The sequence below is a fragment of the Alligator mississippiensis genome, chromosome 3, assembly GCF_030867095.1.
Source record: "Alligator mississippiensis isolate rAllMis1 chromosome 3, rAllMis1, whole genome shotgun sequence".
Classification (NCBI taxonomy): domain Eukaryota; kingdom Metazoa; phylum Chordata; order Crocodylia; family Alligatoridae; genus Alligator; species Alligator mississippiensis.
Window position 1 is genome coordinate 87,129,319 of NC_081826.1, and position 27,465 is coordinate 87,156,783.

At 42.0% G+C, this 27,465-nt stretch overlaps 1 protein-coding gene and 1 long non-coding RNA gene across 2 annotated transcripts in view; one reads left to right on the forward strand and one right to left on the reverse strand.

Annotated features, from left to right (window-relative positions):
* LOC132249335 (uncharacterized) overlaps window positions 1–5,842 on the forward strand; it is a 34,605-nt gene extending 28,763 nt beyond the window's left edge. The window contains exon 2 of the long non-coding RNA XR_009460752.1: window positions 5,495–5,842. This is a non-coding gene — a long non-coding RNA (uncharacterized LOC132249335). The remainder of the gene's footprint in view (window positions 1–5,494) is intronic.
* CABLES1 (Cdk5 and Abl enzyme substrate 1) overlaps window positions 1–27,465 on the reverse strand; it is a 92,396-nt gene that overhangs the window by 15,091 nt on the left and 49,840 nt on the right. The window contains exons 4-7 of the mRNA XM_059724181.1: window positions 25,184–25,261; window positions 7,583–7,685; window positions 5,847–6,003; window positions 4,650–4,753 (exon numbers count right to left, since the gene is read on the reverse strand). Coding sequence (XP_059580164.1) covers window positions 4,650–4,753; window positions 5,847–6,003; window positions 7,583–7,685; window positions 25,184–25,261 — 442 coding nt within the window. The remainder of the gene's footprint in view (window positions 1–4,649; window positions 4,754–5,846; window positions 6,004–7,582; window positions 7,686–25,183; window positions 25,262–27,465) is intronic.

Sequence of the window (27,465 nt, forward strand, 5' to 3'; positions counted from 1 at the left end):
CAAAGTGGCAGTTTTTCAATTTGGAGGCAAGAGGTTATGTCACTCAAAAGTATTTTTGAGCAGCTGCTTGCTCGCAGCAGAGCTACAGATATACTTCCAAACATGAGGGGGGAATGAGGATATCTGAAATGGCTGGCTGGCCAGTAAGCTCAAATGATGTAAAAATGAATAACTCTTTAGTGTGACACTAGTAAGGTGAGGGAGGGGAGCAATGAACCCAGATTTTCCGTCTAAAAGAAACCGTGAATAAAAACCGATAGCTCTAGGAAAGCAATGAAAACAAGAGTGTGCTCCTCTGATTTTTGTTTCACAAAGAGTAGAAAGACATTTCAACTATTTGGCACAATTTCAGGATCATGATGTCAGCCCCTGCCCCTTCCCCCAGTACATCATAGTGGGGGAAAAGTCAAGGGACTGCCCTCAAGTATGTAGCACTGTTTGCTTTCACAAGCACCCACCTGAAATAATTTGTTATAAATAGTGAGAAATGGCATGTATGCTATTTCTTGAGGGATGCACAGATAGATTGATGCATCCAAGCTGGAACAGCAGCTTGGATTAAAAAAGGGAAAGCAGAGGAGGTTCCCTTCTTACAAATACTTAAGCAAATATTAACAAATTCGTTAACTCAGTTGTTAATTAGCTCTTTAAATTAACTGTTAATATTAACAAACCAGCAAGGGAAAGGCAGTGTAAACAGGAGTTTCACACATACATTTTTGTACGTTAATAAGCATCTAAGAAAGGAAATGTGGGTAATGCTTAAAACTTGGGGTCAGATTCTGTAAACTTTTCAGTTCAGTAAATCCAAAGTACTTCATTGTGCACATAAGTTTGGTAAAATAAAACCAACACGTGTCTTACATAACATCTGACTTGCTTAAAACATTTCCCTAATCTGTGAAATTCACTGCAATCACAAATTTCTGAAGAGAACATGTTCTCTTAAATGCGCATCCTGCCAGCTACTAGCCTTACAGTAATGACTTGTTAGTGAGCTTAATTCTCTAAACTAGGAGTAAATTCGATAAAGTCAAGAATGACATTAGTATGAAGAAGAAGTAAACAAGATCAGAATTGGGCTTAATGGGACCTGAAGGCACTGCACAACAAACATGTCCCAACTGTGCATGTCAGTCAAAAAAAACTTGGGTTCAGGACTCTCTCTCACATGCTGGGCTAAATCCTATCATCTTTAATGGGCCTAAATTCCCACCAACTCCAATTAGTTCACTAAAGAAAAAGGACCCTGAGCCATGAAAGCTTTCATCAGAACACCGGGTTCACAAGCACCACGGTACGTTCTGAAGCCAGCAGGGCTGTGAAGATGCATCTGCTGAGGTTTTGGCTCTACCTGTATAAAATCCCACTTGACCAGATACTTGTCCTACTTCTTCTCCCCTTCCTTCCCCCCTCCATTAATTGCTTTCTATATCCATAAAGGTGAGGGGGGTGGATTCTACAAGCTCACAGCTGCCAAACTGTAATGATGAATGCCTGCCAAGTAATGAAACTTTAATTATAACTTTAATTATAAACTGGAGCTTCACATATACAGAACAAAATGTTCAATGCTGACACAAGGCCACTCTCAGCCTCTCCAAGTTTGCATTTGTGAAAAGTAGTAATTAAAGCTGTATTCCATTCAAGACTGCATGCTAGTCTGAGTCTGTGTACAGTAGGTTTACAATTGCTGTGGTCACTCTGCAGAGGACTGTTGATACTAAAATGGCTTATGCATGTTCAGAAAATCACAGGTTTTCTCTTACTGCTCCAAACGCAATTTGCTTCAACTGTAGCTTATGAAGATTTATATCTGACAAAGAAAATTACTCTAAATTGCTATCAAACCATTTACGGGCCATGATTCAGCTCCTGCTGACATGTAAATAAATAAATCAGGAATTTATTAGTATATCATCCACACAATCCAATCCAATATTGACCAGCTCAGTGCTGCAGCTGTGGGGGAAAGAGAGCCACTTCCCCTAAGTCACCTCTGTCTGGCTCTTCAGAATTGCATTCTCTCCTGAATCTTTAGGCTGGTGCAAAGGTTCTGCAAAAGATAGCGACCTCTCTAGTTTTAAAAAGGAGGTATAATTCACCTCTTTTAGAGCAGTACCTTTATATTTTCACGCAGAAAACCTGGCACAGATCTTTTCAGTCAACTTTTGCTGGCTTGGCTTTAAACTGGAGCTGCATTAATGTAACAAAAAAGGAGTGTTTTGGAATGATGGCTGCTGGTAAAACTTACATGTATTAGGTCCCAGCTCTAGTGCATGTCCTTCCATTTCAGACCTTCAGAAGCACGAATGGTACCTTGGCTGTACTGTGATCCAAAAGATCACCCCATTTATGGGGAAGAGAGCCTGATCCTTTAGACACTTGCAGTGAGTTATCCCATCCCATTATCTTAAGTGAGACTTGTGTTCAAGTGCCTGTACGAGTACCATTTGAATGCAAATCCTATGTGACCACACAGCAGACTTTTTATATTGCCTTGTATTCCATGTTGCACGCCTGCAAACCAAATGCTTCAGTGCATATTCTGAACATCCTTGGTTTAACTGGAAATGGGTATCACAGTTCTTAAGTGCAGTTGTATCTACTGCCTTCCCTTTAATAATCATTAAAAAAAAGTCTACCAGGGATGAAATGAGAAGTAGCCAATGCTGATCCTCAAATTTATTTTTGTTTCAAACATTTATAACTCTTCCATCCTTGACTGACTCTCTTGGCATGCAGGAACCTCAGCTGTACTCTCAAGTAATGGGAAGCTATGATACAGAAAGGCATGGATGTATTATTTTGTCTAGATCTGTGTATTTCTTGTGCCAGCTAAAATAAAGGCTGACTGGCTTCTGGAATTCTCTGCCAATTCTATAGGCGTGTTTATTTCCACCATCATGTGTCCCTGGAGATAGGAACTGTAAAATGCAGAACACCCACAAAGTTAGAGCCCTGGGAAAAGGTTTGATTAAGCTACTCAGGGGCTGGAGTAGGGAAAGGGCTCGGCATTGGTTTTGAGGGCCAAGGGCAGCTGCTCTATTTCTGTGAAGGCATAACAGAAAGAGATGCCCAGCCAGCAACATAGTGGGTGTCCAACTGAGGACAATATAGTAGGACTTTGGTAACTGCAGTCATTGCAAAATTGGTAATTTTCTTTCTTCAGCTTACACTGCCAAGCAAGCGGATCCTAACCAATCTCCAGTGCTAGTTTCACATATATGGAATTACTGCAGTGCTCTCTGCATTTATTTGGTTTTCATAAAGATGCAATTTTGACAAGTTCTTAATTGGACAGTCACAGTCCCCATAGTAGTCCAAGAGCTGTATGAAAAAGACACCTCTTCTCCCCCCACACCAGCAGGGAAATTGGAACTTATGATGGCTCTCAAAAGATCCTCTAACCTGAAATCTTGCATATGGGTCGCATAAATCACCTCCATAACAACTCTGTGTGCTTCTTCCAGAAACATATCTGTTTGAAATGAGCATTGGCCAACTTGCCCTCACTGATATGTGCAACTCACCCTGGTTTTGGGATCTAAAACGCAAATAGCAAATAGCCAACTAGGGGTTGGCTGAGTGAGACATTTCACATATCTGTCCTCCTGCTGCTTGACTAGACCTCTGCACAGGAGCAATTTCACCTTTAGCTGCTCAGCTTATTAAAAGAAGATTAAGACATGACTCAAGTACAGTGGGTGCTGACTTGAGTGCCTGCAAAGAGAGAGGAGGACAGTATTAACTGTACTTCAGCTGATATAATCAAAACCAGTTTTGAGTAAAGCGAATACAGGAGTAGACTGCTTTCCATTCTGGATCTTTTTTCCAAGTTTGGAGGCTGTATATTCTGACTATGTATAGGGGTAGATATAAACTTGTTGTTTTGGAAAGAGAGAGAATTTTTTTTTCAATTTCTTCAAGTGTTCTTTGGATGCAGTATGCACACATGCTTGAATACTCACACCACATGTATATTGCACCTTACAAAACCCTCCAAAATAACCACCAGATTCTAGGAAAACACAAATTTGATGCCCTTAATTACATGCTGTCTATCTCAGTATTGTATGCAAGACAGAAAAGGAGGAGAAAGAGAACTATGAGCTTCAGTTTTACATCTCTGGGCATCATGAAAAAAATATAGTTTTTGTTGGTAGCAGAAATTCCTTCCTTAAGAATGCAAACAACCACCTATGCTGAAAAAGACATTTTGGGAAATGCACAGAACCTAAATCACAGTTCTAGTCTAATGAATACTAGACATCAAAACAGTGCTGATACATGCAGCTTCATGCAAAGTCAAAAAACTACAGCTATCACATTTTGTTTAAGAAATAAGTGTCATGGAGAATAAATAAGTTTATCTCTGGAAAAGGAAATATAAACAAAAATTAACCAATGAGACTTTCATCTAAAACATCCATGAAATAAAGCGGTAATAAAACTTTTACTTCCATAACAGCCTGTGGTCTACTTTTATATGTCCCTGTAAATAATTCTGTCGTTTAGAACAAGAGATTCCAAAAACATTGTTCTAAGTAGCTGTATGATAATTTTAAATAGGACCAAATATCATTTCAAAGTTCTAAGCATTATGACCAAAATTTACCTATACTACCCTGTTTTCAAGTGTTACTCACCATATATGAAGGGAATATTAAAACCCGCTTGTGTTTGCCACATGGCCACTGAGGATCATCTAAAAGATTTGGGTCATATTCAATATAGTCTCCCAGGTCACTACCTATAAAGATTGTATAAAAATAATTAACTGTATTAAGAAATTTCTTAGACTTGGCATAAACAGAAATAAAGTTTACAGTCAACCTACAGAATGACTTCTGCATTGCCTTTCTTAAGGCAATCAGATTCCATTAACTTTTTCAATGAGAGGTTGGTGCCAGGTTTTCTGAGATGTTCAAGGAATATTGGCACTGTTTGCCATTCCTTTTAAACACAAATGAATTTGCCTTAAACAGAAGTTTCAATCCCTCAGATGCCTTACAGATGTTGCAAATTATATTTTCATTTGCAAACATGTTGAGAAACTGTAATTCTTCCAATTCTGAATTCTCAGCTGCTTGTGAAATTGCTTAATGTAGCTGTAGTTTACCATATAAATAGGATTCTTTAATAACTGTATACAGTACCCACACCCCTCCTTCACATTTAAGTGAGAAGAAAGCCTCTTAACTTGTTGAGACAAAACCAGAGGAAAGGCATGGGAAAATATTTCAGATATTTTCATCAGTAAGAGAATATAACAGTACAAGTTTTGATTTTTCTCCTGTTGATACAGACATCTTTGTTTGCTTCAAATAAAAAACAAAAATTTCTTAAACATTATATGTTTTGGCTAGTGCTTTTTGGAGAGTAGGAGAGAAAGGTAAGAATGTAAACATAAAACTTTTTATTCAATGCAAGTCCCAAGTAAAATTTTCACAGCTGACTTATGACTTTGCAATCCTGTATGTTTTTTCTACAGTACTTGAAGAGGCTGGCCTTTGCATGTGAGGAACAGAAAAAGATGACAGCCATAGCAAAGTACAGTAACTGTGAGAGATGCCTGGGAAGGTAACAGGTTATTTTGCTCCAGTGATCTTGTTTACTTGAGACCATGCACTTTAAGCCAGCTCTGCTACGTGAAATATAGACAACTGGAGAAAAGACTTCCTATAATTATCCATTAGTCATAATTTTCTTTGAAGACTAACCTTTGGTTTAAGATTTATTTTTTTTAATTAAAAAAGAGAGATTCCTCCTCCAAACAACACTGTAAAGAATTTACTATTGCAATGGTGTATAACGATATCAAAATAAAAGAATACCAGTCTTACCTGTGTCAATGCTCCCTTGGGTGCTGTTAGCCCTTGCCAAAGAAAGGCTACGATGGCTTGCATTGCGAAATTGGGAGAAGGATGAGGTGGAGTCTATTGTGTTTCTCCTTGTTCCCAAGGCATTAGTTGGAAATAGAAACTGTGTGTAAGAGACCGTCTAAAAAGAGAGTCAGAATAAACACAATTATTAGCACAGCCCAGCCATAACAGGATCCAACTGCTTTGACCAAATTGGGGAAGCCATTCTGTGTAGCTGGCATTCAAGTTCTTTTTCTTCCCCCCCCAAGATGTGATAGTTGCTCACAAGCTTGATACAAGTCACCTGTTTCCCCTCTCTCTGATCTATTCATTTATTCAGGATTGCTTTTGTACAAACATTAAACTCCTAAAATAATATATTTCCCCTACAAAAAATAATACACCTCCCTTGCAAAACCCTGATGTGTTGTATTTACCAAACTCTAATCAAGGGCCTGTTTCAAAAATATATTGACTTTCATAGTTTTTGTATCAGCCTTCACCTGCATTTCTCCCCCTAAGAAAAAGGGAGCAGATTTCAAGTACTTCTTTAGTAAAGCACTATTTCTATATACAGTGCTAGGTGTGCTGAAGAATCTGGAGGGAATCTTGCTTGAGCAATATATGGCTTTATGGGTCTTTCCTCCCATAGCATTTTAGCTGGCAAAAAAACCCAGTAATAGAGCTAGCACAATACTGGAGGTACTACTTCATGCCAATGGCAAGCCAAGGTAATCCGTTGCCCGGCAACATGGATTAAGGATGAATGAAAAACTTAAAGCAAATTTATGCAATTAATTTACCTTTTCTATTTACAGCTTTAGCAGCAAGCACATTTTGATTCTTAAAAGTATTCATTGTTCAAACTTGAATTTTACAAATAATTCTTGACTGTTTATTAGTACATGCATACTGAATTCAAAATCTGAGCTGTGATTAATTTTGATTGAGTCTATAGGGCAAAGATTAAGATCTTTGCAGGGTTAGGTGTTGGACCAGGACAGAGGAGTGGTGGACCATGGCCCATAAAACTCTTATTTGTGTGCACAATGACTAGACAGTGCAGCTGGAGTCTCTAAGCATTACTGCAATATAAATCAAAGAATGTATTACCTTCTTAGTGCCTGAATTGAACCACTAATTAAATTTGGCTTTCTGCACAAATTGAGTAAGGAATTCTTTATTCTCCATATATGCTCTCAAAATTATTTGTTTTCCCAAAGTTTCAGAATTTCTATTTTATTCAAAGAAACAATTCTGGATCTGAAGTATCCACCTAGCACAAAAGTATTGCCTAGCTGCTAACACTTATTTAAAGACACAATTTATTAACATTAAGAATGTAACTACAATACTGCTTGATATGTGCAAGGCAAAGGAATGCCATCTGATTTAGTAATGCTCTGTAGCCTTAGTTATTACCAGAGGGCAATTTCTCCAGGAACAAACTAGTTGCTCTGTGCCGACAAACTGCAAATTCCTTTTACATTTTCATTTATTTTATCATAATTCTCCATCTACTGCTCTGATAGTTATTCTCTTACCTTTCCTCCCACCCTCCCCTCCCTATACCTATCTATCTAGATTATAAATCTGTTAAAATATTTTTGGTTGGCTTTAGTTTTTTTTGTTTTGAGGATTTGTGTTTTTTTACATTTCCTTGCAAAAAATCTAAATCCTAGGTCTAGGAAACTATTAAATAAATAAAACATTTTTACCTTCCCATCAGCACCTAGTTCCACACCTTCAAGACCAATTATCTCTTTTAAATACACTCCTCCAGTAGAATGACACTGACGTCCACCTTCCAATTTCATATCCCTGGAAAACAGAAGCCAGTGATAAACACACTTTTCTTACAATAGAAAATCTGCTTCATACATATTCTGACCTTCCCAGACAGATAAAATAAAAGTGACAAACCATTCGACACAAAATCCAGATCTGACAAATTCTTCCACATACAGCACAGTAGATGCGTCTACAAGAGACGCTGACTGCACAGTAACCCAATACTACTGCACAGTAGCATCATGTGGCAAAACCCATGATGCAACGCTACTGCACAGTAGTATTAGGCCACTGTACAGTAAATGTCACAAAAAAGGCATTCACCCGTGCTACTGTGCAGTAACTCAGGTTACTGCACATTTATTTAGTACTTGTTTATAAAAGTACCAAATAAGTGTGGCAGTAACCACTGCTCAGTAGCATCTCATGTAGATGCAGCCGGTGCTGCTGAAAATATGTTGCACCTATACATTATATAAAAAGCCACAAAATACATCAAGTTTTGTTTTAGTTATAATGCAAAAAAGCTGAGTGACCATGAAAAAACAAATCACCATGTCTGAACTAATAATCATCACAGTTTGTAAGTAGTGGGACTGGAAGAGACCTCAGGAGGTCATTTAGTCCAACCCCCACTCCAAGACCGGGCTTCATCCCTGACTAAACCATTCTAAACAAAAGTTTACCAAACCTGCTCTTAGGCAGGATGGAGAGTCCACAATCTCTTTAGGTAGCCCGTTCCAACACTTAAGCATCCTCATAATAAGACAGTTCTTCCCAATATCCAACCTAAATTTTGCTTGCTACAATTTAAGACTGCTACTCCTCATCCTGTACTCTGTGGCCACAGACTATGGTCTATTTTCACCTTTTTTATAACCAACCTTTAGGTATTTGAAGACCATCTTATATATCTCTCATAGCATATTTGTCCCACAGACAAAAGAAAAGGAAAACTATAAAGGGGCAATTAGGAGAAGTTAAGTCCATATTTAAGCATCTCCATTTAAAGACTTTTTGGGCTCTCTCAGTTGCATACTAAGTCTGCTGCAGAAGAACTACTAAGCGTATTAAAGTTAAGTATGTGCTTACATGCTGGGTGGGATTGTTAGGCCTTGAGCCAAAGATCAGTGAAGTCATTGGAAAAAGTATATACACTAGGAAAAAAGCTAAGAAAACCTGTGAAGGATCTTCACTGAGTTTGGAACTGCTGGGCTGGGTTATTAATCTGAAATGTTTGATGCAACAAGTGGACTCTGTCCCGATTCCTTTTATTTACATTTCAAACTGTCTTTTTCATTTCATTTCCTCCCAAAGTGAAAGAAAGTAGCCCCTCATAAAGCATAATAAATTTCTGAAGAGCAAAATTCATCCATCTTCAGAGGACATAGTGTTTCTATACTAAGAGGCCTTTGTACCAAGTAAATACTAAATCCACTAGAACCATCCCCCCTCCCCCCCCCCCCCCCCAAACAATAATCCTAGATCCTTAAGTGAAATCCATGTAAGAGTGCCGCATTCTTATTTTGGTTCCTGATATTTTCCTGAGACAGCATAATAATTGTTATGTTAAAATAACTCCAGAGCAGAAACAACAGATAATTTTTTCTGTGCTTGTACAGAAGCAGCTTGAAGGAACAAGTTATAGTAAAAAGGTAAATGTTATATGGTATTATTTTTATGATAGTTGGATAAATTACACAAGACTCGATTGCATTAATTCCTTAAATCAAAACCTAAATATTTTAACTAATATTTAAAACTCCAATAATGTGAAGAAAAAGAATTTCCTTAGGTGTCAAAAGAATTAGTTCAGGTATCCAGGTTGTGGATGGTCTTTGAAATATTGTGAAAGTACTCTAGGTTCCCTTCTAATAATGTTATGGATATGGAACAGGAAATGATGCCATTATGAATACAAAAGCAAATCAAGGAACAGTTTAATAATGAAAGGGGAACAGTAACTGGTAACATGTCAGATGGAAGTAAATGGCACACCTTAAAAGACCAGCAGAGCTGTCTTTAGTAACTGTGGCCTCTGGAGACATAAAAGGAATTGACTTGTGGAAGCGAGATTAAGACCAGCTGGAAAATAAACACAAATCTACTGTTTCCTAAATATTAGATGAAGCTTAATAAAAGAGTTCCTCAACTTTTTCTGTCATTTTTATCTTGCCTAAATAAAGGCCCCCTAAGGCCTTGTTACTACATGGCATTTTGTCTTAACCCACTCAAAATGATCATACTGCAAGTGCCTTTCAGGAACATTTTCAATTGTCCTTCCTTTTCAGAAATTCTACACTTGTACATAAAGCCTGACTGCTCATTTTGTTAAACAGAGTGGTATGACATTATTCAGATTCAAATCTATTTGTTCTCAGCATGGACAGAATTGAATTCCTTTTTCCTGAAGGAGACTAGCCCAAATTACCCAATGTGTTCCTCCTTTATATATAAAAAGCCACCCAGCCACTTCAGTGAATTAACACTTCCCCCTGGGTAACATAGGGTCTTGGCCTATAGTTCTTATTGGCACTTTGAATTCTCTCAGGTTGTCATTCTTGTTACTGTATTGCTTTGTACCAAGCCTAAATGCATGTGTGTCAGCAGGAAGAACTCATTTTTTTCACTACAGTGTAGTATAAGAGACCCCAGAAAGGCTCAAAGGCTTGTGTTACGATCCCTGCTGACCCTGCCAAACCAAAAAAATAACCTCTTTTGGAGTGTGAGCAAAGCTAGTCTGAAATTGCTTATTTCAGGATCTATAAAATGCAAATACAGCCAACAGCAGTCATTACTGTAGCATTCAGGGACCCTCTTCACTCTAGCACAGCAAGCCCCAGGATCTATGTTGTAATCCGTACCTTCAGGAGAGTTCAGAAACAGATTTTTTGTTAAAATGCTGGGGGCTCAAAAGATCCCGAAGCAGTTGGGAGATGGCAGGGGGGTCAGGCATATGGGTCTGTTTTTTCCTATGCTGAACTTGCTAAGTGGGCCACATCATTCCTCAGGAGATGTGGTGTATTTTTTTAAAGCAGCAGGCAGGGTAGATTTGCACCTTATAGACTAACCAAAGTAGATATATATAGCTTAAGCTTTTATGAGCTGAAGTCTGTGTCATCAGCATCTGATGAAGTGAGCTTCAGCTCACAAAAGCTTTTGCTATATATATCTACTTTGGTTAGTCTATATGGTGCAAATCTACCCTGCCTTCTACCTGACCTCAGACTAACATAGCTAACTACATCTCCTTGTTTAGGAGCATCAGAGGATTGCGACCCTTAAGGTACAGTCCCTTACCAACTGCTTCAGGGGCATGACTCAGTGGCTAATTACCACTACTTGGATCTTATTTTTACAGCTTCTATCTCTGTGTTTGTATGAATTGTTAGCTTAGTCACATCTTCCATTTTTGTGCATTTTGTTTTATAGCACGTGTAAAAACTTTTTGAGCTCCAGATGAGTTCTGGGCTTGAGATTCTGCAATTCTGATTGGTGGAGACCATTGGTGGAGGCCAGGGAAAGCAAGGCCATACCTTTTCCCCAAAGGGCGGGGGCAAGGAGCAATCTGGATCTGGTTCGAGAGTACACCCTGCCATGTCCGGAGAACTTCGGGGTTGGAGTCCCTGAAGCGTATAAAAGGAGAGCATGCTTGGCACGCTGGGAGAGAGAGACGTGGCGAGGAGCTCCGGAGACAACCGTCCTCAGGACCCCCTCCTTAGCCTCAACAGTGCAGATTGGTGCATGGTGCTCAGGCTCTGGGAGCTGCTTGAGGCAGCTTGAGCCTGGAAACCTGGCAAGCGGCTGGGTAGGTAGCACACGGAGAGCCGGCCCTAGAAGCAGCTCAAGGCTGCTTGGGCCCCACCCAGCGCACAGGTTGGCACATGGAGAACCGGCCCTGAGAGCAGCTCGAGGCTGCTCAAGTTAACCTTGGCTCTAGGCTGAGTAACTGGAGCCCCACAGTTTGGCTCCGCATTAAACTAAAAGAGCCATGGTGCCCAAAGTAGGGCCTGGAAAAGGGAAGATCCCCCGGTGTGAGGCCAGGAACTGGAACCAGTAAGGGCTCAGCTCTTAAGGGAGCGCCCTGGGTTCCCAGTGTGGGGCACCAGGCCATGGAGAGGAGCCGGAGGCACTGCCAGAGAAAGGCCCTTGCAGGACTGGCCACCAGCAGATGAGCCTTGGCTGCTTCAGAGTGGGAGCAGGAGTTGTTGGGGAAGCAGGTCCCGCAGGGGAGGTGGGCTTGAGAGGAGGGTCTGCAGCCTCCACCCTCCTCCATTGTGGGAGGGGGCATGTCTACATCCTGGAGCCCTAAAGGGGAGGGACTCCAGGGAACACCCCATGGGGTGCTGAGTACACCCCCATATTTTGATTGTTGTTGTTTTGTACTGTAGAGTTTACTATAGTTATGGGTACTCATTAAGGGAGTTTTTATGGGCTTATCTGTCTTCACTGCCTAAACACATTTATTGTCTATTATAGGAACTTATCTTTATTGTTGCCTGTGTACGTCTATGGTATTGCTACCTCAACCTACCTGGGTTTATCTAAGTTGATCTTCATATGCGTTTATTGTGTTGATGCCTTGACTTACCTGTTCTAAAGTGTTAATGCATATTCTGTACAAGGGGGTTAATTATTGCATATGCTATGGATCACCCGGTTCATGTTTTTGCAGTCCCTTGAAGTGGTATACTATGTTGATTACAGGTTATTGTATAAGGTGTCGCATACTAATTTTACTGTAAATATTTAATGTTTCTTATTCATATTTGTTTATTGTAGCAATAAATTTGTATATAGTTGAGCGCTTTGACTCGGCATGGCTCTGTAGAGAGGAGAGGGAACTGCTCCCAGGTGGCAGGGCCCTCTCAGCACTCTTGCCTGACCACCAGCCCTTCCACTGGCGGACAGGGCACACTTGGGCTACATATACTTAAATCAAGAATTTTACAAATATGAAATCAAACTTAAAGCTAAGGCCGTATGTACAGTTAAGCATGCAAAAGTCAGGAAATGCAAAGATTAGGATCCCATATACTATCTTACTGAATAATAAGAGACAGGGGCTGATTCTTCTCATTGGTTGAAGACTGACCTTGTTTTATATGAGTTAATCACTTGCTTTAAAAGTTGTATTTGTGTCTTTTGTACAAGGTAACATGTGGTCTAATAATTTGTCAAGTATATTAAAAAAAGTCTCAAGGTCTGACAGGATTCAGAGTCTAATGTGCTGGTCTTCCGAGAGCTCCAGCAAAAGTAGTGAGAGAAGAACAGTTTTCTGCCCATCCATTTTACTGAAAGACCACAGCATTCTTTTTAAATGGCACCCAGCAATCTCTATTTACAGTAGAACAGGGACAGTTTTTGATTACCGCTGCCCTACATCAGACAGATTATGCAGTCAGAACAAACAAAAACAAAGATGGAACATTTACCCAGTACATTTTATTAGAAAGATACAGACTATCAACATATGAGTAGCACCATATAAAAGTCTCCCATTATTGCCTTCAGAAGTTGAAAAATTCTTGAATGAATGTAAAACTGCAAGATGTGATAGATATATAGATTATATATATATATATATACACATACACACACACACACACACACACACACACACACACCCCCCCCCCCCCTCTGTGAAGACTCCTGCTGGGCACTTGCTCTTTAAATGACATTAGCTGAATCCTTTAAACAGTTGAATAATTTAAGTCAATTAAATATTAACTAGATTTCCAGAAACCTAAAAAGAAAAGAAAAAATCTACTTCCTGATGCAAGAGCCTGATAAGTTAGTGTTATTTGGAAATATTAATTTGTTTATGACAAATGTTTCACACTTCATATCTGAACTGTTTCACACTTCATGTCTTGTGATCACAGATTGATTAAGATTACTCCAAAATCAAAACCAGTTCAAATTCACAGGAATCCAAAGCAAAATCATGCTTTTATCTTCCATCATAAATAATCCCTATGTCATCATATTTGTTGTAGGAACAAAGGCAACTGCAACTTTGGCACAGATTTGGTGCCAGACACATTAACACCACATCTTCCACTAATAATGCGGATGGATCTTGCTCACTAAGAATACATGGAGTTACTATTCCCCATGTCTAGAGAATGATAAACATTCAGGAAATATGCAACTTTGTTTAAATTGCCTTACATACTATATTCTGAAGAAAAAAGCATAATGCAAGAACTTTGTAACCATTTTGAAGCATATTATATAGTCCCTTTCTTCATTATACCACAATTTTTGATATCCCGGTGTGAGTACAAGAACAGTAAGGTCAATATTAATATTCCTTTAATATTTCTTTCTTTCTTCATTTATAGTATCTGGTGGTGGACTTGTTAATCTAATTTAAACTAGAAGGGTATACATGCATATAAAAAGTGAGAAGAGCTTTCACCATTTCTTTATAGTACATTTTGGGGCACATTGGGGGTAAAACTGTAGTTCAGTTAAAATCTCTACTTTTCATGTGCTTTTATGACATATTGAATTTTACCTTTCTTGGGTGCTGAAGATGAATAAAGGTGGTTTTTGGATGAGGACTGCATTAAAAAGCTAGAGGAAAGCCTGAACCAATGACCCACTAATTACTGTGGCCATCTTTTACAGGGAATAATAGCACAGAAAGCAGTTTGACTTATAGGGTCATTACACTCATTCATGTTCTACTGTGTAACTTGAATAGACAAAGTTTTATTCAGTGTTATCCAACCTTTCAGAATCTGACTAGCTATTTGCAGCATTGAGAGAAGAGCAAAAATCCTTTTTATTTCACTACTTAACATTTTATTTTAGAAGAATGGTCAACTTCCCTTACCTCAGTTCATTCAAACCACTTGTTTTTTTAATCATTTCCGTCAGCTTGAGACTTGTTGAGTCATATGCTTCTGGTAATCCTCCAATGCAATAGTCACTAGCAGTTTTCACATTTACTGCAGTTATCCTACTACTTGCCACCTAATACTTTTTTTATTCTCTGTGGCGTTAAATGTAAGGTAAAGTACGGGCAGTTTTGCAGGGAACTGTATTATTAGATGCCCTACTTACATGGATAGATCTAGGATGTCAAAGAGGGCTGTATGGAAGATGCTCTTGGCATCACACCACCCTTCCCAGATCGCACATCACACCACAGCAGCAACTGCTATGGACTTTTAAGTACCCACCCAATCCCCACTGCTCTAAGCAACCCCTCCCCTCGTGCACTCAGCAGCACCTGTACTCCTTTCCCATCCCCTCCTTCCTCTCTCTATCATGGTTTGCCTAGAATTTGCTTCTGGGGATAAGAGTGGGGGGACCCACCCACTACTGCTGCTGCTGTCCCTGGCTGACCTGGGAGGGGCAGAGGAAGCCTCAGGGATGCTCCTGCCTGTTCCACATGGATTACAAAGAGCAGCTCTATGGGGCACTGGGCTGGGTATAGTGGTGAGTGGTCTCCAGGAGTAGGTGCTAGAAGGTGGTACCATCTGCCACCATCCTCGGCTAAGCCTGGCACCCTGTGTAGCTGCTCCCACAGCTAGAGGCCCCACAACAGTGGGGAAATCCAGGGATGGGGGCTGGGAGCAGGGACCATCTGTGGCTGCTGCCATTGAGCACAGACCACATGTAGCTGCCCCTGGCTGGAGTGGGGCAGGAATGGCCCTGGGGCTTCCCTTGCCCTGTTGCAGCTACAGACAGCAGCAGCAAGTCCCCGCTTCTTCACCTGCTCTCTGCCTGGGTGTCCCACCCTAGCCTAGGGCTCTAGTCATATCTTGGACTTTATAGGGGACCCAGACATCTGCAGTCATCTGGGACTGCTGGCAGGTGAGCTACACTAGGTGCATCTACATGTGCCCCTATATTGCCATTGTTACTGCGCCATCATTTAGTACTTCCTTTTGCATACTAAATGACAGCGCAGTAACAGCCCATACTGCAGTGTGCCAGTGACACAGAGTTATTTTTAGCTGCTACATACATCATCATAGCGTTGACATCACAGTTTTTGCCTATGAACGCTGCGTCGCTGTAGTGCATTGCTATAGTGACCTAGGTGTCATGTGTAGATGTGCCCACTGCGCAATGGAGTTCAACTGCACTACTGCAACCCACCTCAGATACTCCTTTTCTGACTAACCTTTTAGAATAGCAAGCCCAGGCTACTACTGCTCAATTTCTAACAAGGATTTGAAAATAAGTGACGACTGGTGGTGGTATCTTTTGGAAAAAAAAAAAAACCCTCTAAACTGGGACTTAGGCATTCTTCTGATTAATTTTAACAATGTTCAGTTGATTACCTTACAAATCTAGTACATCAAATAAAATGTGTTAGTCACAAGACAAAGAATTGTAACAGAAGCTCCGTCTCCTCAGTAGAAAGAAAAGCAAGTTTAGTTTAACAATCCCTCTAGCTTACTGAGAGTCTTCTAAAAGTTTAATACTGGCAATTACAATTTTGGTTACATTTTTCCATGGTAAATAGTTTGATAAACTGTTTGTCCATGTTTGACACTGAGAAACTTGTTTCAAAAAGGCTAAATCCAACTCAAGTCTACACCACCTAAAGTAACTCCTCAAATTGAGTAATTCCTTAGTGTTCTTCACAAAGAAAAGCAAGTGGGATTTGGCAAAGGGTTACTCACAGGATGAACCTGTTAGATGACTTTAAGTTGGACAGGTGGGTTAATTATTCTATAGGGACAGGAAGTATTTTCTCATCCTCTGGAGAAGGAGAAAAGTTGAAGCGTCAGAGCTTGACTCCACTTTCACTGAACCTCCATCATTCATACATTTCTTTCTGACAAAGGAGGAACAACAGTGATAGGCATCCACTCCATGTGCTCCTGAACAGAATCTCAAGACTTATGTGAGGAATACTGAAGACATATTCTAATACCATATAGCTACTTTTATACCCTGCAAAGCAGCAAGCAAGGATGGTTGCTGAACTTAAACCTGTGTGTTGCAATTGGGTAAAGCGGTATTAAAACAATTGTCTTGCATTATGGATGATGTTTTGGGGGGGGGGGGGGGTTTGATGATGCTAAAAAAAGCTGAGTGGGGAAAGAATGCTTACACAGTACAAAAGCTTCTATGAAAGGGTTGATTGGTTAAGAGATTAAATATTCTTTATGGTCTTTTTTTCCTTCCCAGTGAACAGATTTTTGTCTGCAAGACATGCATTGCAACTACTCAAAAATGGGTCTGTGTGATGCCAGTATAAGTTATATACAGATGAGCTGGATGTAGTTTATTCTCATCACAGAAGATGGAGCTCACGAATACCCTCTAGCCATAAAGAATATATACATTTAATTAAAATAAGAGAAATCATGACACACAATTTTGCACTTAAACTCAAAAATCAAATGGCAGATTCCTATGAATGCCAGCTTTCTGCTGTTCCATTACTTGTGGGAAACTGCACATGATATTCACTTCTTAGGAATGACCTGCAATTATTATGGCAGATTGGGTGCCTTCATTTAACAATTCAGATGGGCCAATGTTTCTAGTACATGGCACCTGTGTTAGCCTAATGTCACATTTCCAAGGGTGTGCCAAGTGCCCAGTTATAGAGTTTATACTTGGGGATTGTTATCTTAGGGTTGGGCCACAATAATGGAAATATCAGGTAAATAAGAATGCAGTAAAGTACTGTGCTTCTGGGGTTGCAGCACATACTTCCTCCAACTGAGTCGCAGCCTGCACAATGCAGCATTGCTTCTTGGACTAGGAAACTGTCAGCCTTTTTGTCCCTAGAGAATTTCAGAATTCATGTACATTTCATGGTTTTTAAGTAAATTCAGAGCAGCGCAAACATGATAGGGGCAAGGAGGAAAGGAGGCGATATGAGGAAGACAGAGACATGACTCCTGCCATCTCTGGTTTTTATGCTCTTCCATTTCTCTGACTCCGGCCCCTACTTCTCCCCGACACAAAGGATTGTACAATGCATGTGAATTCTAATATGGTTTTAGAAGTCTTCCTGCTATTATGGCTTGAATTCAAGTGAAGAGATGACCCCAGTCTACCACATGTATTTTGAACCCTATTATTAAAAGTGTATGCCTGTCCTCGATCGGCCAGGTAAACACCATTTAAGTACTGTTAGTTGCACCTGCTTTCTGATTTTTTTGTTTTTTAAATGGTTCTGCTAATAAAGATTAAAGTGTCAGTATGGATGCAGAAAAACTCGTCTGCACTGCTACAGCTCTGAGGGATGAGCAGCCTCTGCTAAATTTTTCTGCCTGTAGAGCTTGTGGGAATGTGAAAAGAGGGGGAGATGCAGGATACTCAGATTAATTCTATTGCTGAAACTGCCTCCATTGCATAAAAAAAAAAAAACCAAAAAACTCCTGTTGTTACTGTTTGAATTTACCTGCTTTTGACTGAGGCTATGTACAGGCCTTTGTTTCCACTGGTTTGTTTTTCAGAAATTGTTTCTGGTAGAAAAATAGGCCAGGAGCTGGACTGTACATACATTCCAAGCCCCTCAACTGGAAGGTTTACACAGGCAAGCGCTCCATCCAGGGGACACTACAGGGCTGCTCCCTGAGCTACTCCCACCCAGAGGAGCCCATTACGTGATGACCTTTCCTCTCCCCTGCCTGGGGGGAAGCTGTCAACAGGCAACTCCTGGGGTTCTTAACTGCCTCAAATGCAGTCCAGATAGACTTTAAATCACCCTCTTTGCAGCCTGATGTGGGGGGGAAGCAGGGCTGGAAACAGCTACTGACATGGGGTCCCAACTCCCCAGCTTTAAAAATAAATAAATAAAAATTAAAAAAAGTTACCATGTGCACTGCCCAGCAGCACAAGCAGCATTTAAAGCCCGGGAGCCAGGAACTGGACTTAGGAACAGCTTCCATGAGCCCAATTCCCAGTCCCCAAGCTTTGTAATCCCTGCCCCTACTGTCCAGCTAGGAGGTAAAGGGAAACATTTAAAGCCTTGGGTGGGACCTGGGCTTGGCAACAGCATCCCCATGCCCATTTTCCAATCCCCAGGCTTTGGAATCCCCACCACCCCTGCGACCCAGCTGCATGGTACAGGCAGCATTTAAAAACCAGGGGGCTGGGAACCAGGCTTGAAGACCACCCCTGTAAGCCCAATTCCTGGCTCCTAGGTTTTGCAATCCCACCCCTGCCACCCACCAAGGAGAAGCCAGACAGAACTAGAAAAGCCCCCCAGCCTCTTTCCCAAACCAGAGAGTGCCCAATTTTGGGAAAAGGTGGGGAGCAGAGGCTGCTGCTCCTTTCCCTTCCCAGACCAGTTCAGAAAGGGAAAGGAAAAGCAAAGCAAGGCTCCTTACCTGCTTCTTACACTGGGGACTTTGGTGGGAGAAGCAGGGAGGGGGCTTGTGGCATTGCTCCCTTTACTTTGTGTAAAACAGGAGCCAAGTAGGTGGATGGATCCGTGTGGAAAAAGCCTATGCCCACTTCTCACACCAGGAACCCCAGCATGCAAACAGCCAGGGGGAAGCTGCTGCTGGCTGCTCCTCCCTTCCTGGTCCAAGGGAGGGGCAGAAGCAGCTGTCCCCCACACTTTCTTCAAACTGAGGTGACTCCGGTTTCTTGAAGGCATGGGAGCCTTCCTCCCAAGCTCCACTCCTCTTGGATCCTAGCAAGGTGTACTAGTACTCATTCTCCCAGGAGCCACATCTAGCTGGCTCCTCCTCCACAGCTGCCACAGAGCACATAGTCAGAGGGCAAATTTTATCTTGGCTCTGTTAATAAGGAAAATATGGCTAGACTGACACGTCCTCACATATTCTGTTGCTTCTTTCAAGCCCTTATTGCTTCAGAAAGTTTGTGCAAAATATTATTTCCTCAGTATTATTCCACATGTTTTCTGGCTGCTTATTACTGCAATTTAGATGGCATGTACACATTGCCTTCAGCCTTCTAAAAGGTATATTCAACTCTGGCTGAGATGGCAGTTAAATTTTACATGCCGATGATTGTATATGCATTGGAAAGCACTAGAGAAACAAAACTGCTAATATTTCAAGACTGGCTTGATGTACCTTCACAGTTTAATTAGCTAAAGGAAAAATTTTACCCCAAAAGACAGACCAAATTTACCATCTGCTACCTCCTTCCCTTGTATGCTAAACAGTTTTAGTTTGCTATGAATTATATAGACACTGGGCAACTTGTGGCAATAAAGCTACAGGACTAAAAAAAAAAAATAAAAAATAAAATAAAACAAACAATCCCAATGCATCAAGCTACAATTTTGTCATGGTTATTTTATTAAATTTCATAGCACAGGTGCAGAAAGAAAAAAAAAGTCAGACTCACAGTTAGCTAAATAATACCCTGGGTGCATTTCCCTCCTGTGGAATATTGTCCCCTTTGTCTTCTACAAGTAAATAACTCTAGCTAAAACCACCTCTCCCAAGATTGTGTGTTCTGTCCTTTGACTGAGTTGCAGTACACATCCTAAGAGTTATGGAGTTTCTTTTAAAATTCATGGCCCAGCAGTAACAGCCTGTCCAGAGCCAGGGCAGAGTCATGATCCCCTGAACGTGTGCCCCTGCCCGGAGCATGCAGGTTACAGATCGCAGCTCTGCCCTGGCTCTGGAGCAATCTGCACCCGCTGCAAGATCCCAGCAATTCCAGAGCAGCCCCCAACGCTGCTGTACCATGTGCGCTGCTGGTGTGGCTGAAGCTGGGGTCTCCATGGAGACTGGCACAAGCCATGCGGGCAGGGCCAGCTGGGATATAGAGTCCCCAGTTGGCTGCATCTGGTCCATGGACCAATGTTCTCCATCCCTGGTCTAGGTCATTGAATCCTAGCCCTATCTATTATTCCCCCCCAGCTTGGTGTCATCTGCAAACTTACTAAGGGTGCACTCTGCACCATCTTCCAGGTCATTGATGAAGACGTTGAACAAAAAAAGTGACCCCAAGACCGACTGCTGAGGCACTTCACTTGATACCTACTAGACATTGAGCCATTGATTACTACTGAGCCCAATGCTTCAGCCAGTTTTCTATCCACTTGACAATGCACTGATCTAGCCCATACTTCCTTAGCTTGCCTGGGAGAACGTTGTGGGAAACCATATCAAAAGCCTTGCTTAAAAAAAAAAAAAAAAAAAAAAAAAATCAAGGTACACCAGATGCACCAGTCTCTCCACTTCCACAGAGGCAGTCATCTCAGAGACAGCAAATCGGGTTGGTCAGGCATGACGTGCCCCTAGATGGTGAATCCATGCTGACTTCCTATATAACCTTCTCCTCCAAGTGCTTAGAAATAGATTCCTTGAGGATCTGCTCCATGATTTTTCCAGAGACTGAGGTGAGGCCGACTGATCTATAGTTCCCTGGACCCTCCTTTTTCCCTTTCTTAAATATGGGCACTATGCTTACCCTTCTCCAATCATCCAGGACCTCTCCTGATTGCCATGAGTTTTCAAAGATTATGGCCACTGGGTCCGCAATCACATCAGCCAACTCCCTCAGCACCCTCAGGTGCATCTCATCTGGCCCCATGAACTTGTACACATCCAGCTTTTCTAGGTAGTCCCCAACCTGTTTTTTCCACCACTGAGGGATGCTCACTTCGTCCACAAACTGTACTGCCTGGTGCAGTAGTTTGGGAGCTGACCTTGCCTGTGAGGACTAAGGCAAAAAAGGCATTGAGCACTTTAGCTTTTTCTGCATCCTCTGTCACAAAATTACCTCCCCCATTCAGTAAAGGACCCACACTTTCCCTGATCCTCCTCTTGCTACCAACGTAGTTGTAGAAACCTTTGTTACCCTTCACATCCCTTGCTAGCTGCAACTCCAGTTGTACCTTGACCTTCCTGACTTCATCTCTGCATGCCTGAGCAATGCTCTTATGGTCTTCCCTAGTTACCTGTCAAAATATCCACTTCTTATAAGCTTGCTTTTTGTAATTTAGTTTACATTAAAGAGTCCCCTGCTAAGCCAAACTAGTCTCCTGCCATACTTGCTATTCTTCTGCACATTGGGATGGTCTGTTCCTGCACTCTCAGTAAGGCTTCTTTAGAAGTATAGCCAGTTCTTCTGGACTCCTCTCCCCTAGACTGGCTTCCTAGGGGATCCTGCCCATGAGTTCCCTGAGGGAATCAAAGTCTGCTTTTCTGATGCCCAGGGTCCTTACTTTGCTGCTCTCCATCCTTCCTTTCCTCAAGATCCTGAACTCAATCATCTTGTGGTCACTGCTGCCCAAGTTGCCATCCACTACTACATTCCCCACCCTTTGTGAGCAGCAGGTCAAAAAGAACATGGTCCCTAGATGGCTTCTCCAACACTGCACCAGACAGTTGTCACCAACACTCTCCAAAAACTTCCTAGATCACCTGTGCAGTGCTGTATTGCCCTCCCAGCAGATGTCATGGGGGACTTCAGCCATCCTGAGAACCAGGGCCTGTGATCAGGAAACTTTCATTAGCTATTTGAAAAAAGCCTCATCCCCCACTTCCTCCTGGTCTGGTGGTCTATAGGACACCCCCACCACAACAAGTACCTTTGCTTTTCCCTCCGACTAACCCAGAGACTCTCAACAGGCTTATCTCCAGCTCCATACTGGAGCTCTGAACAATCATATGGCTATTTTACATAAAGCGCAACTCCTCCTCTCCCCTGCCCATCCTTCCTGAACAGTTTGTATCCACCCATGACTGCTCTACCATGTCTTTGTTATTCCAATCATGTCATAGCTCCGTGACTGTGCAAGGACTTCCAATTCTTCCTGCTTTTTTCCCCAGGATCTGTACATTTGTGTACAGGCACCTGAAGTAATTAGTTGATTGCCCCGATTTCTCAGGAAGCACGAGAGCACCTCCCCTATGTCACAACCCAAAGTTGTGATTTTTTGTTTGTGTGCGCGCTTCGGCACCGCTAAATTTCCCGCCATTTTTGTCGCTTTCTTTGCATGGTAGAGCTCTCTGCTGCTAGAGAGAGCTCTGGTGCAACGGGGGATTTCCTGCCAAATTACAGCTTCTTTGCAGTGTGCATTCCTTTTGCATCGTAGTGATGCTCGCCGCAAAGAAGTTCCCGCCATTTGTATTAGAGTCCACGCCATATTATTGGCCAATTCCTAATATAGGCACACGTGGCAGCTAGCGATTGGCTTGCTAGCTGTACATAAGGCTTGGGTAGTTTCCGCCCAAGTTGGAGGACTCCACGAACACCAGAGGAGGGAGGAGAGAGAGATGTTCTGTGTGAAGATCTCCAAGCGCTGTGGACCCTCGCGGACCCGGTGCGCCTCCCCTAAGCAGGCAGAGAGAGGCAGTAGAACTGAGCCTACGGAGCTTTCGCTTCTCACCTCTCCCTGTCGCCGAGCGCAATCCTAGACGTATCCCTTTCCTATAATTTTGGACCCCACAGAGCCTAGCAAACTCCGTGGGAGCAATTGTTTTGTCAGAGTCCTCCAACAAGGGTTCAAGTGGGAGCTGTGCCTGGAAACTTATCCAGCCTACACCGATACCATCTTTGGGTGCAAGTAAACAATCTTTTCAATCCACCGTTACGCCTCCGTGACTAATTCTAACTCGTGTGCACAAGACCATCCCGCAGTTTCTCCCACCCCGCGTGTCCGGGCTGGCGGCCACAGCCCGCGTGCACTGGAGGCGGGTCCGGTACGACCCCGGTTTGCCCATGGTGGCCAGAATGGGATCGGAATCACCGCCGCGCATGGCGACGAGGGCGGGCTCAGGGCCCGGCCCGCACACCCTATTGTCCCCTCCTGCTTGCTCTTCCTCCAGGTCTCCCACTTAACTCAGGACTTTGGTCTCCATCCCCCAGCAAACCTAGTTTAAAGCCCTCCTCACTCAGCGAGCCCGTCTGTGAAGACACTCTACCCTCTCTTCGTCAGCTGGATCCCATCTCTTCCCAGCAATCCTCCTTCTTGGAAGAAGACAAAGCCCTGCTGGTGATGCCAACTGTGCAGCCAGGTATTGATGGGCAGGATGTACCTGCTTCTGCCTGGGCCCTTCTCCTTGACTGAAAGGATAAACAAGAATATAACCTGAGCCCCAAACCCCCTCACCTCTGCACCCAGAGCCCTGCAGTTTTTGATATGCTCAGGGTCTCTCTGGCAGTATCATTGGTGCCCACATGGATGAGCAGCATGAGGTAGTAGTCAGAGGGCAAGATGAGCCTCTGTAGTCCCTCTGGGACATCTCAGATCTGGGCTCCAGGCAAGCAGTGGTCAGGTCAGCAGATGGGTCCCTCTGTTCCCTGCAGAAGGGAGTCTCCAACCACCACCACCCATTGCTGCTTCTTGGTGGTAGTCATCTCAAACTTTTCCACCTTGGGGGGCCCTGTCCTGTCTTCCTCCACCAATGGAACGTGCTCCTCCCTCTCTGCTGTTATGGCTGCATATCTGTTTTCCAGATGAACCTTGCAGGTGGAGGTGAAGATCTCTGCTTGCTGCCATAAGTCACAAACCTCCAGCTTTCACCCTCTTGGGTGTTCATGTCCTCTATTCTTCTTCAGCTGAGTAGGCTGAAGTACTGCAGAGAAGGACCCAAGGGTTACAGCAAACCAGAAGCTGAACACAAGCCTATTCTCTAGGGCTGCATCTGGCATTTCTTCCTCCTCAGGCCCAGAGGTCTCCTTCAGCACTGAATTGATGAACGCCTCATGGCAGAGGATGATTTATAGCCTTGCTGCCTCCTCCTGTAGTTCTCTTGCCTGTTCCCCGAGACACCACCAGGAGGCATTGCTCACACTGCAGGCACTCCCTGACCTGGCCATCAAATGGAAGGAACCTGCAAGCTGCAGTCCCCACAGCACCAAACCTGGACCTGGATGGAAGCCTCAATGGTGAGTGGTCCTGCCTGAACAGAAACCTCACAGGTGCAAGCAGAGGCAGTGGAAGTGGTTCTGGTATTGCAGTGTCCTCCAGCTATTCCCCTGGGTCTCTTAATCAGTCTTTTTTCAAGCAGACCTTCCCTAGCAAAACTGGCTGGAAACTGGCCTGTTCATTAATCATTGGTCCTAAAGGGTTCCTTTTTTTACTGCTTTCTCTCACCATGCCAAGGCTTAACCCTCCCTCCCACCCCCCCAAAAAATGGGGGGAACGATGACATGAACTGGCCTGCAAACTGCTACCATTTGCACCCTGTTTGCAAAATAGGAGCTGGGCCTTGTTTTCTGAGACGGTCATGACACTATTGTAGCTTTGCCCATGATATGAGACATACGATAAATTTGATTCAAAGTGATTTGTAGGCAACCTATCCTGTCTAGGATACTTACATTGTTTAAAGGCGAGTGAAATATCACGAACAAGTACAATATGAACTGTATCAGTAAACTGATACACTTTTTCCAATTGTACTAAATCAGGGCAAACCAAGAAATTCTGTAATTTAGAAATAGAGTTTTATCATAATAACTCACATAGCAAATGTTAAATGCAATCAGTCTTTTTTCTTTTGAGGTAGATATTTAAAAATTACCCCATACCACATTATGATCTGTGCTCAGTACAAATATGTAGACCCTAAAAGATTCTGCAGAACGGTCATAAATATACATACCCAACTTGTGAACAGTCTCGATATGGCAGCACTGAGAATATGCTACAGAAGGATCTTCTGCCACTGATAAGGACTATTCTAAAAATAAATAAATAACAAATATTAAAGTAAACATAATGCAATGGGATTACTTGTTTATCATAATTATTAAACACTAATGAGACATTCAGCAAATAATCTTCTATTATTGACAACAATCTTCCTCTTCTTTTGGAAGTTGATTTTTTTCCTTGTACAACTGAAAGGTTTACACAAAAGTTGAACTGCAGTGTTTCACATTATATAGATAATCAAAACAGACACTTAACACTGCTCAATTCCCAGGCTCTATATAAATGTAATAATATCCCTTGTACAGTAGTAGAGATGCACCCATGCTTTGTATTGGTTAGGTCAGCCCAGTTATTCTCAAACTTTAGAGTTATGACACCCTTTGGAAAAAATACCAGCTCTTAGCTTTCACTTGTTTTTTTAACTATGGAAAAATAGAGCAATTCTTCAGTTGCAAACAACTCAAAGACCACAACAGATCACAATACTTTTGACATCATGGATTCCTATTTCAAAGCTGTGTTAACTTGTGAACCATGTATACCTGACCTTGCTAATACTGCATGAATCCTTAAAAGGATTTCATGGCACACTGCGGTGCAGCGATTGAGAATCACTGATCTAGCTTATTCACAATTTGAATAATAATATATGCAATTTTAACTCAGTTTAAAACAGACTGATGGAGGGGAAATAGGAGTAATTTTACAAAAGGTCAGTTTTCTACCATAACACCAGGAATTTTTACTGTTATAGAAATAGTAAGCTGATATGTTACCTTTTTTAACATGATCTTCAAAATTGGCACATAGTTAAATTTTTAAAAGGATTCTGATCCACTTATCAGAAGCAGGAGACAAAAAGATTTCAAATAAAATATTAATATCCAGTCTAGAAGATGGACTACTGGGAAGAGAGGAGGTCCACCTGACAGAGATGGAAGAGCATCTTTGCATACAGGCTTGCAAATGCGGCAAGGAGGGCTTTAAAACTAGGTTCACTAGGGGGATGGAGACAAAAATGCAGAGGTAAGTAAAGAGCCTGGGGACCTGGATAAGAGGTTAGTAAGGGGAAGTAATAACAGAAACCTTAGCAATGTTCTCAGGGGGAAGTCTAGGAAAAATCAGTAAGATTAATTCTTGCATTAGTATACAAACATTTAAAAGGAAACAAACAGGAAGAATTAGAGGTCCTAGTACAAACCAAAAATTATGATGCCAGTGGGATGTGCTAGAATAGTTCACATGACTGGAATAAGGTCATGGGTGGGTAAAACTTGCTCAGGAAGGATGAACAGAGGGAAAAAAAAGGAGGAAGTGTTGCCCTATGTATAAAAAAGCAAAGTACATGTTTTCTGGCAGTGCAGTATAAAGTGTAAGGTAGGCCTATTGAAAACCTCTAGGTAAAAAAAAAAGTCAGAAGGGAGAGCAGTTTGAGGGACGTCATGTGGGCATTTCCTACAGGCCACCAAACCAGGAGGTGGGCAATTGATTTCTTTAAATCAAACCAACAAACTGATGCAAGCTTCCAAATCACGGGACTTAATTAAAGACCCACACAAAAACTATCAGGACATCTGCTGGGAGAGAACCAGCAGTGCACAAATAATCCAGCAAATTCTTGGAGTGTTTGGGATAATTGTTCAATGTGGATGGTAGACAGGCCAACTAGGAGGAAACTGTTCTCGATTTACTGCTCACAAACAGGGAGGAATTGGCTGAGAATGTGAAGGTAGCTTGAGTGACAGTAACCACAAAATAAGAGTTCAAGATCCTAAAGGTGAGGAAGGAAGGAGAGCACTAGAATAAGAACACTGGACTGTAGAAAAATCCTGGCTAGAAAGCAAAGCAATCTCTTCAAAAGAGAAAACTGAAAAAGGAATCCTATAAAAAGTGGAAACGTGGGTCACAATACTAAGGATGAGAATAAGAGCTTGGCACAGCTATGAAAAGAGAAAATTAGGAAGGCCAAGACAACTTGAGATGCATCCAGCAAGGAACATAAGAGGCAATAAAAAAAAAAAAAAAAAAAGGATTCTTTTATAAGTATGTCAAAACTAAAGTAGAAGACCAGAGGCAAACTAGTCACAGATGATGCAGAGAAAGTTGAAGTAGTTGTCTTCTTTGCTTCTGGTCTTCACATGTAGGAGCAGCTACCAGATGATAAATGCAGTTGGCAACAAGGATAGGGAAGGAGACAAACAACGTAGGAGTAGTAAAAGAACAAGTTCG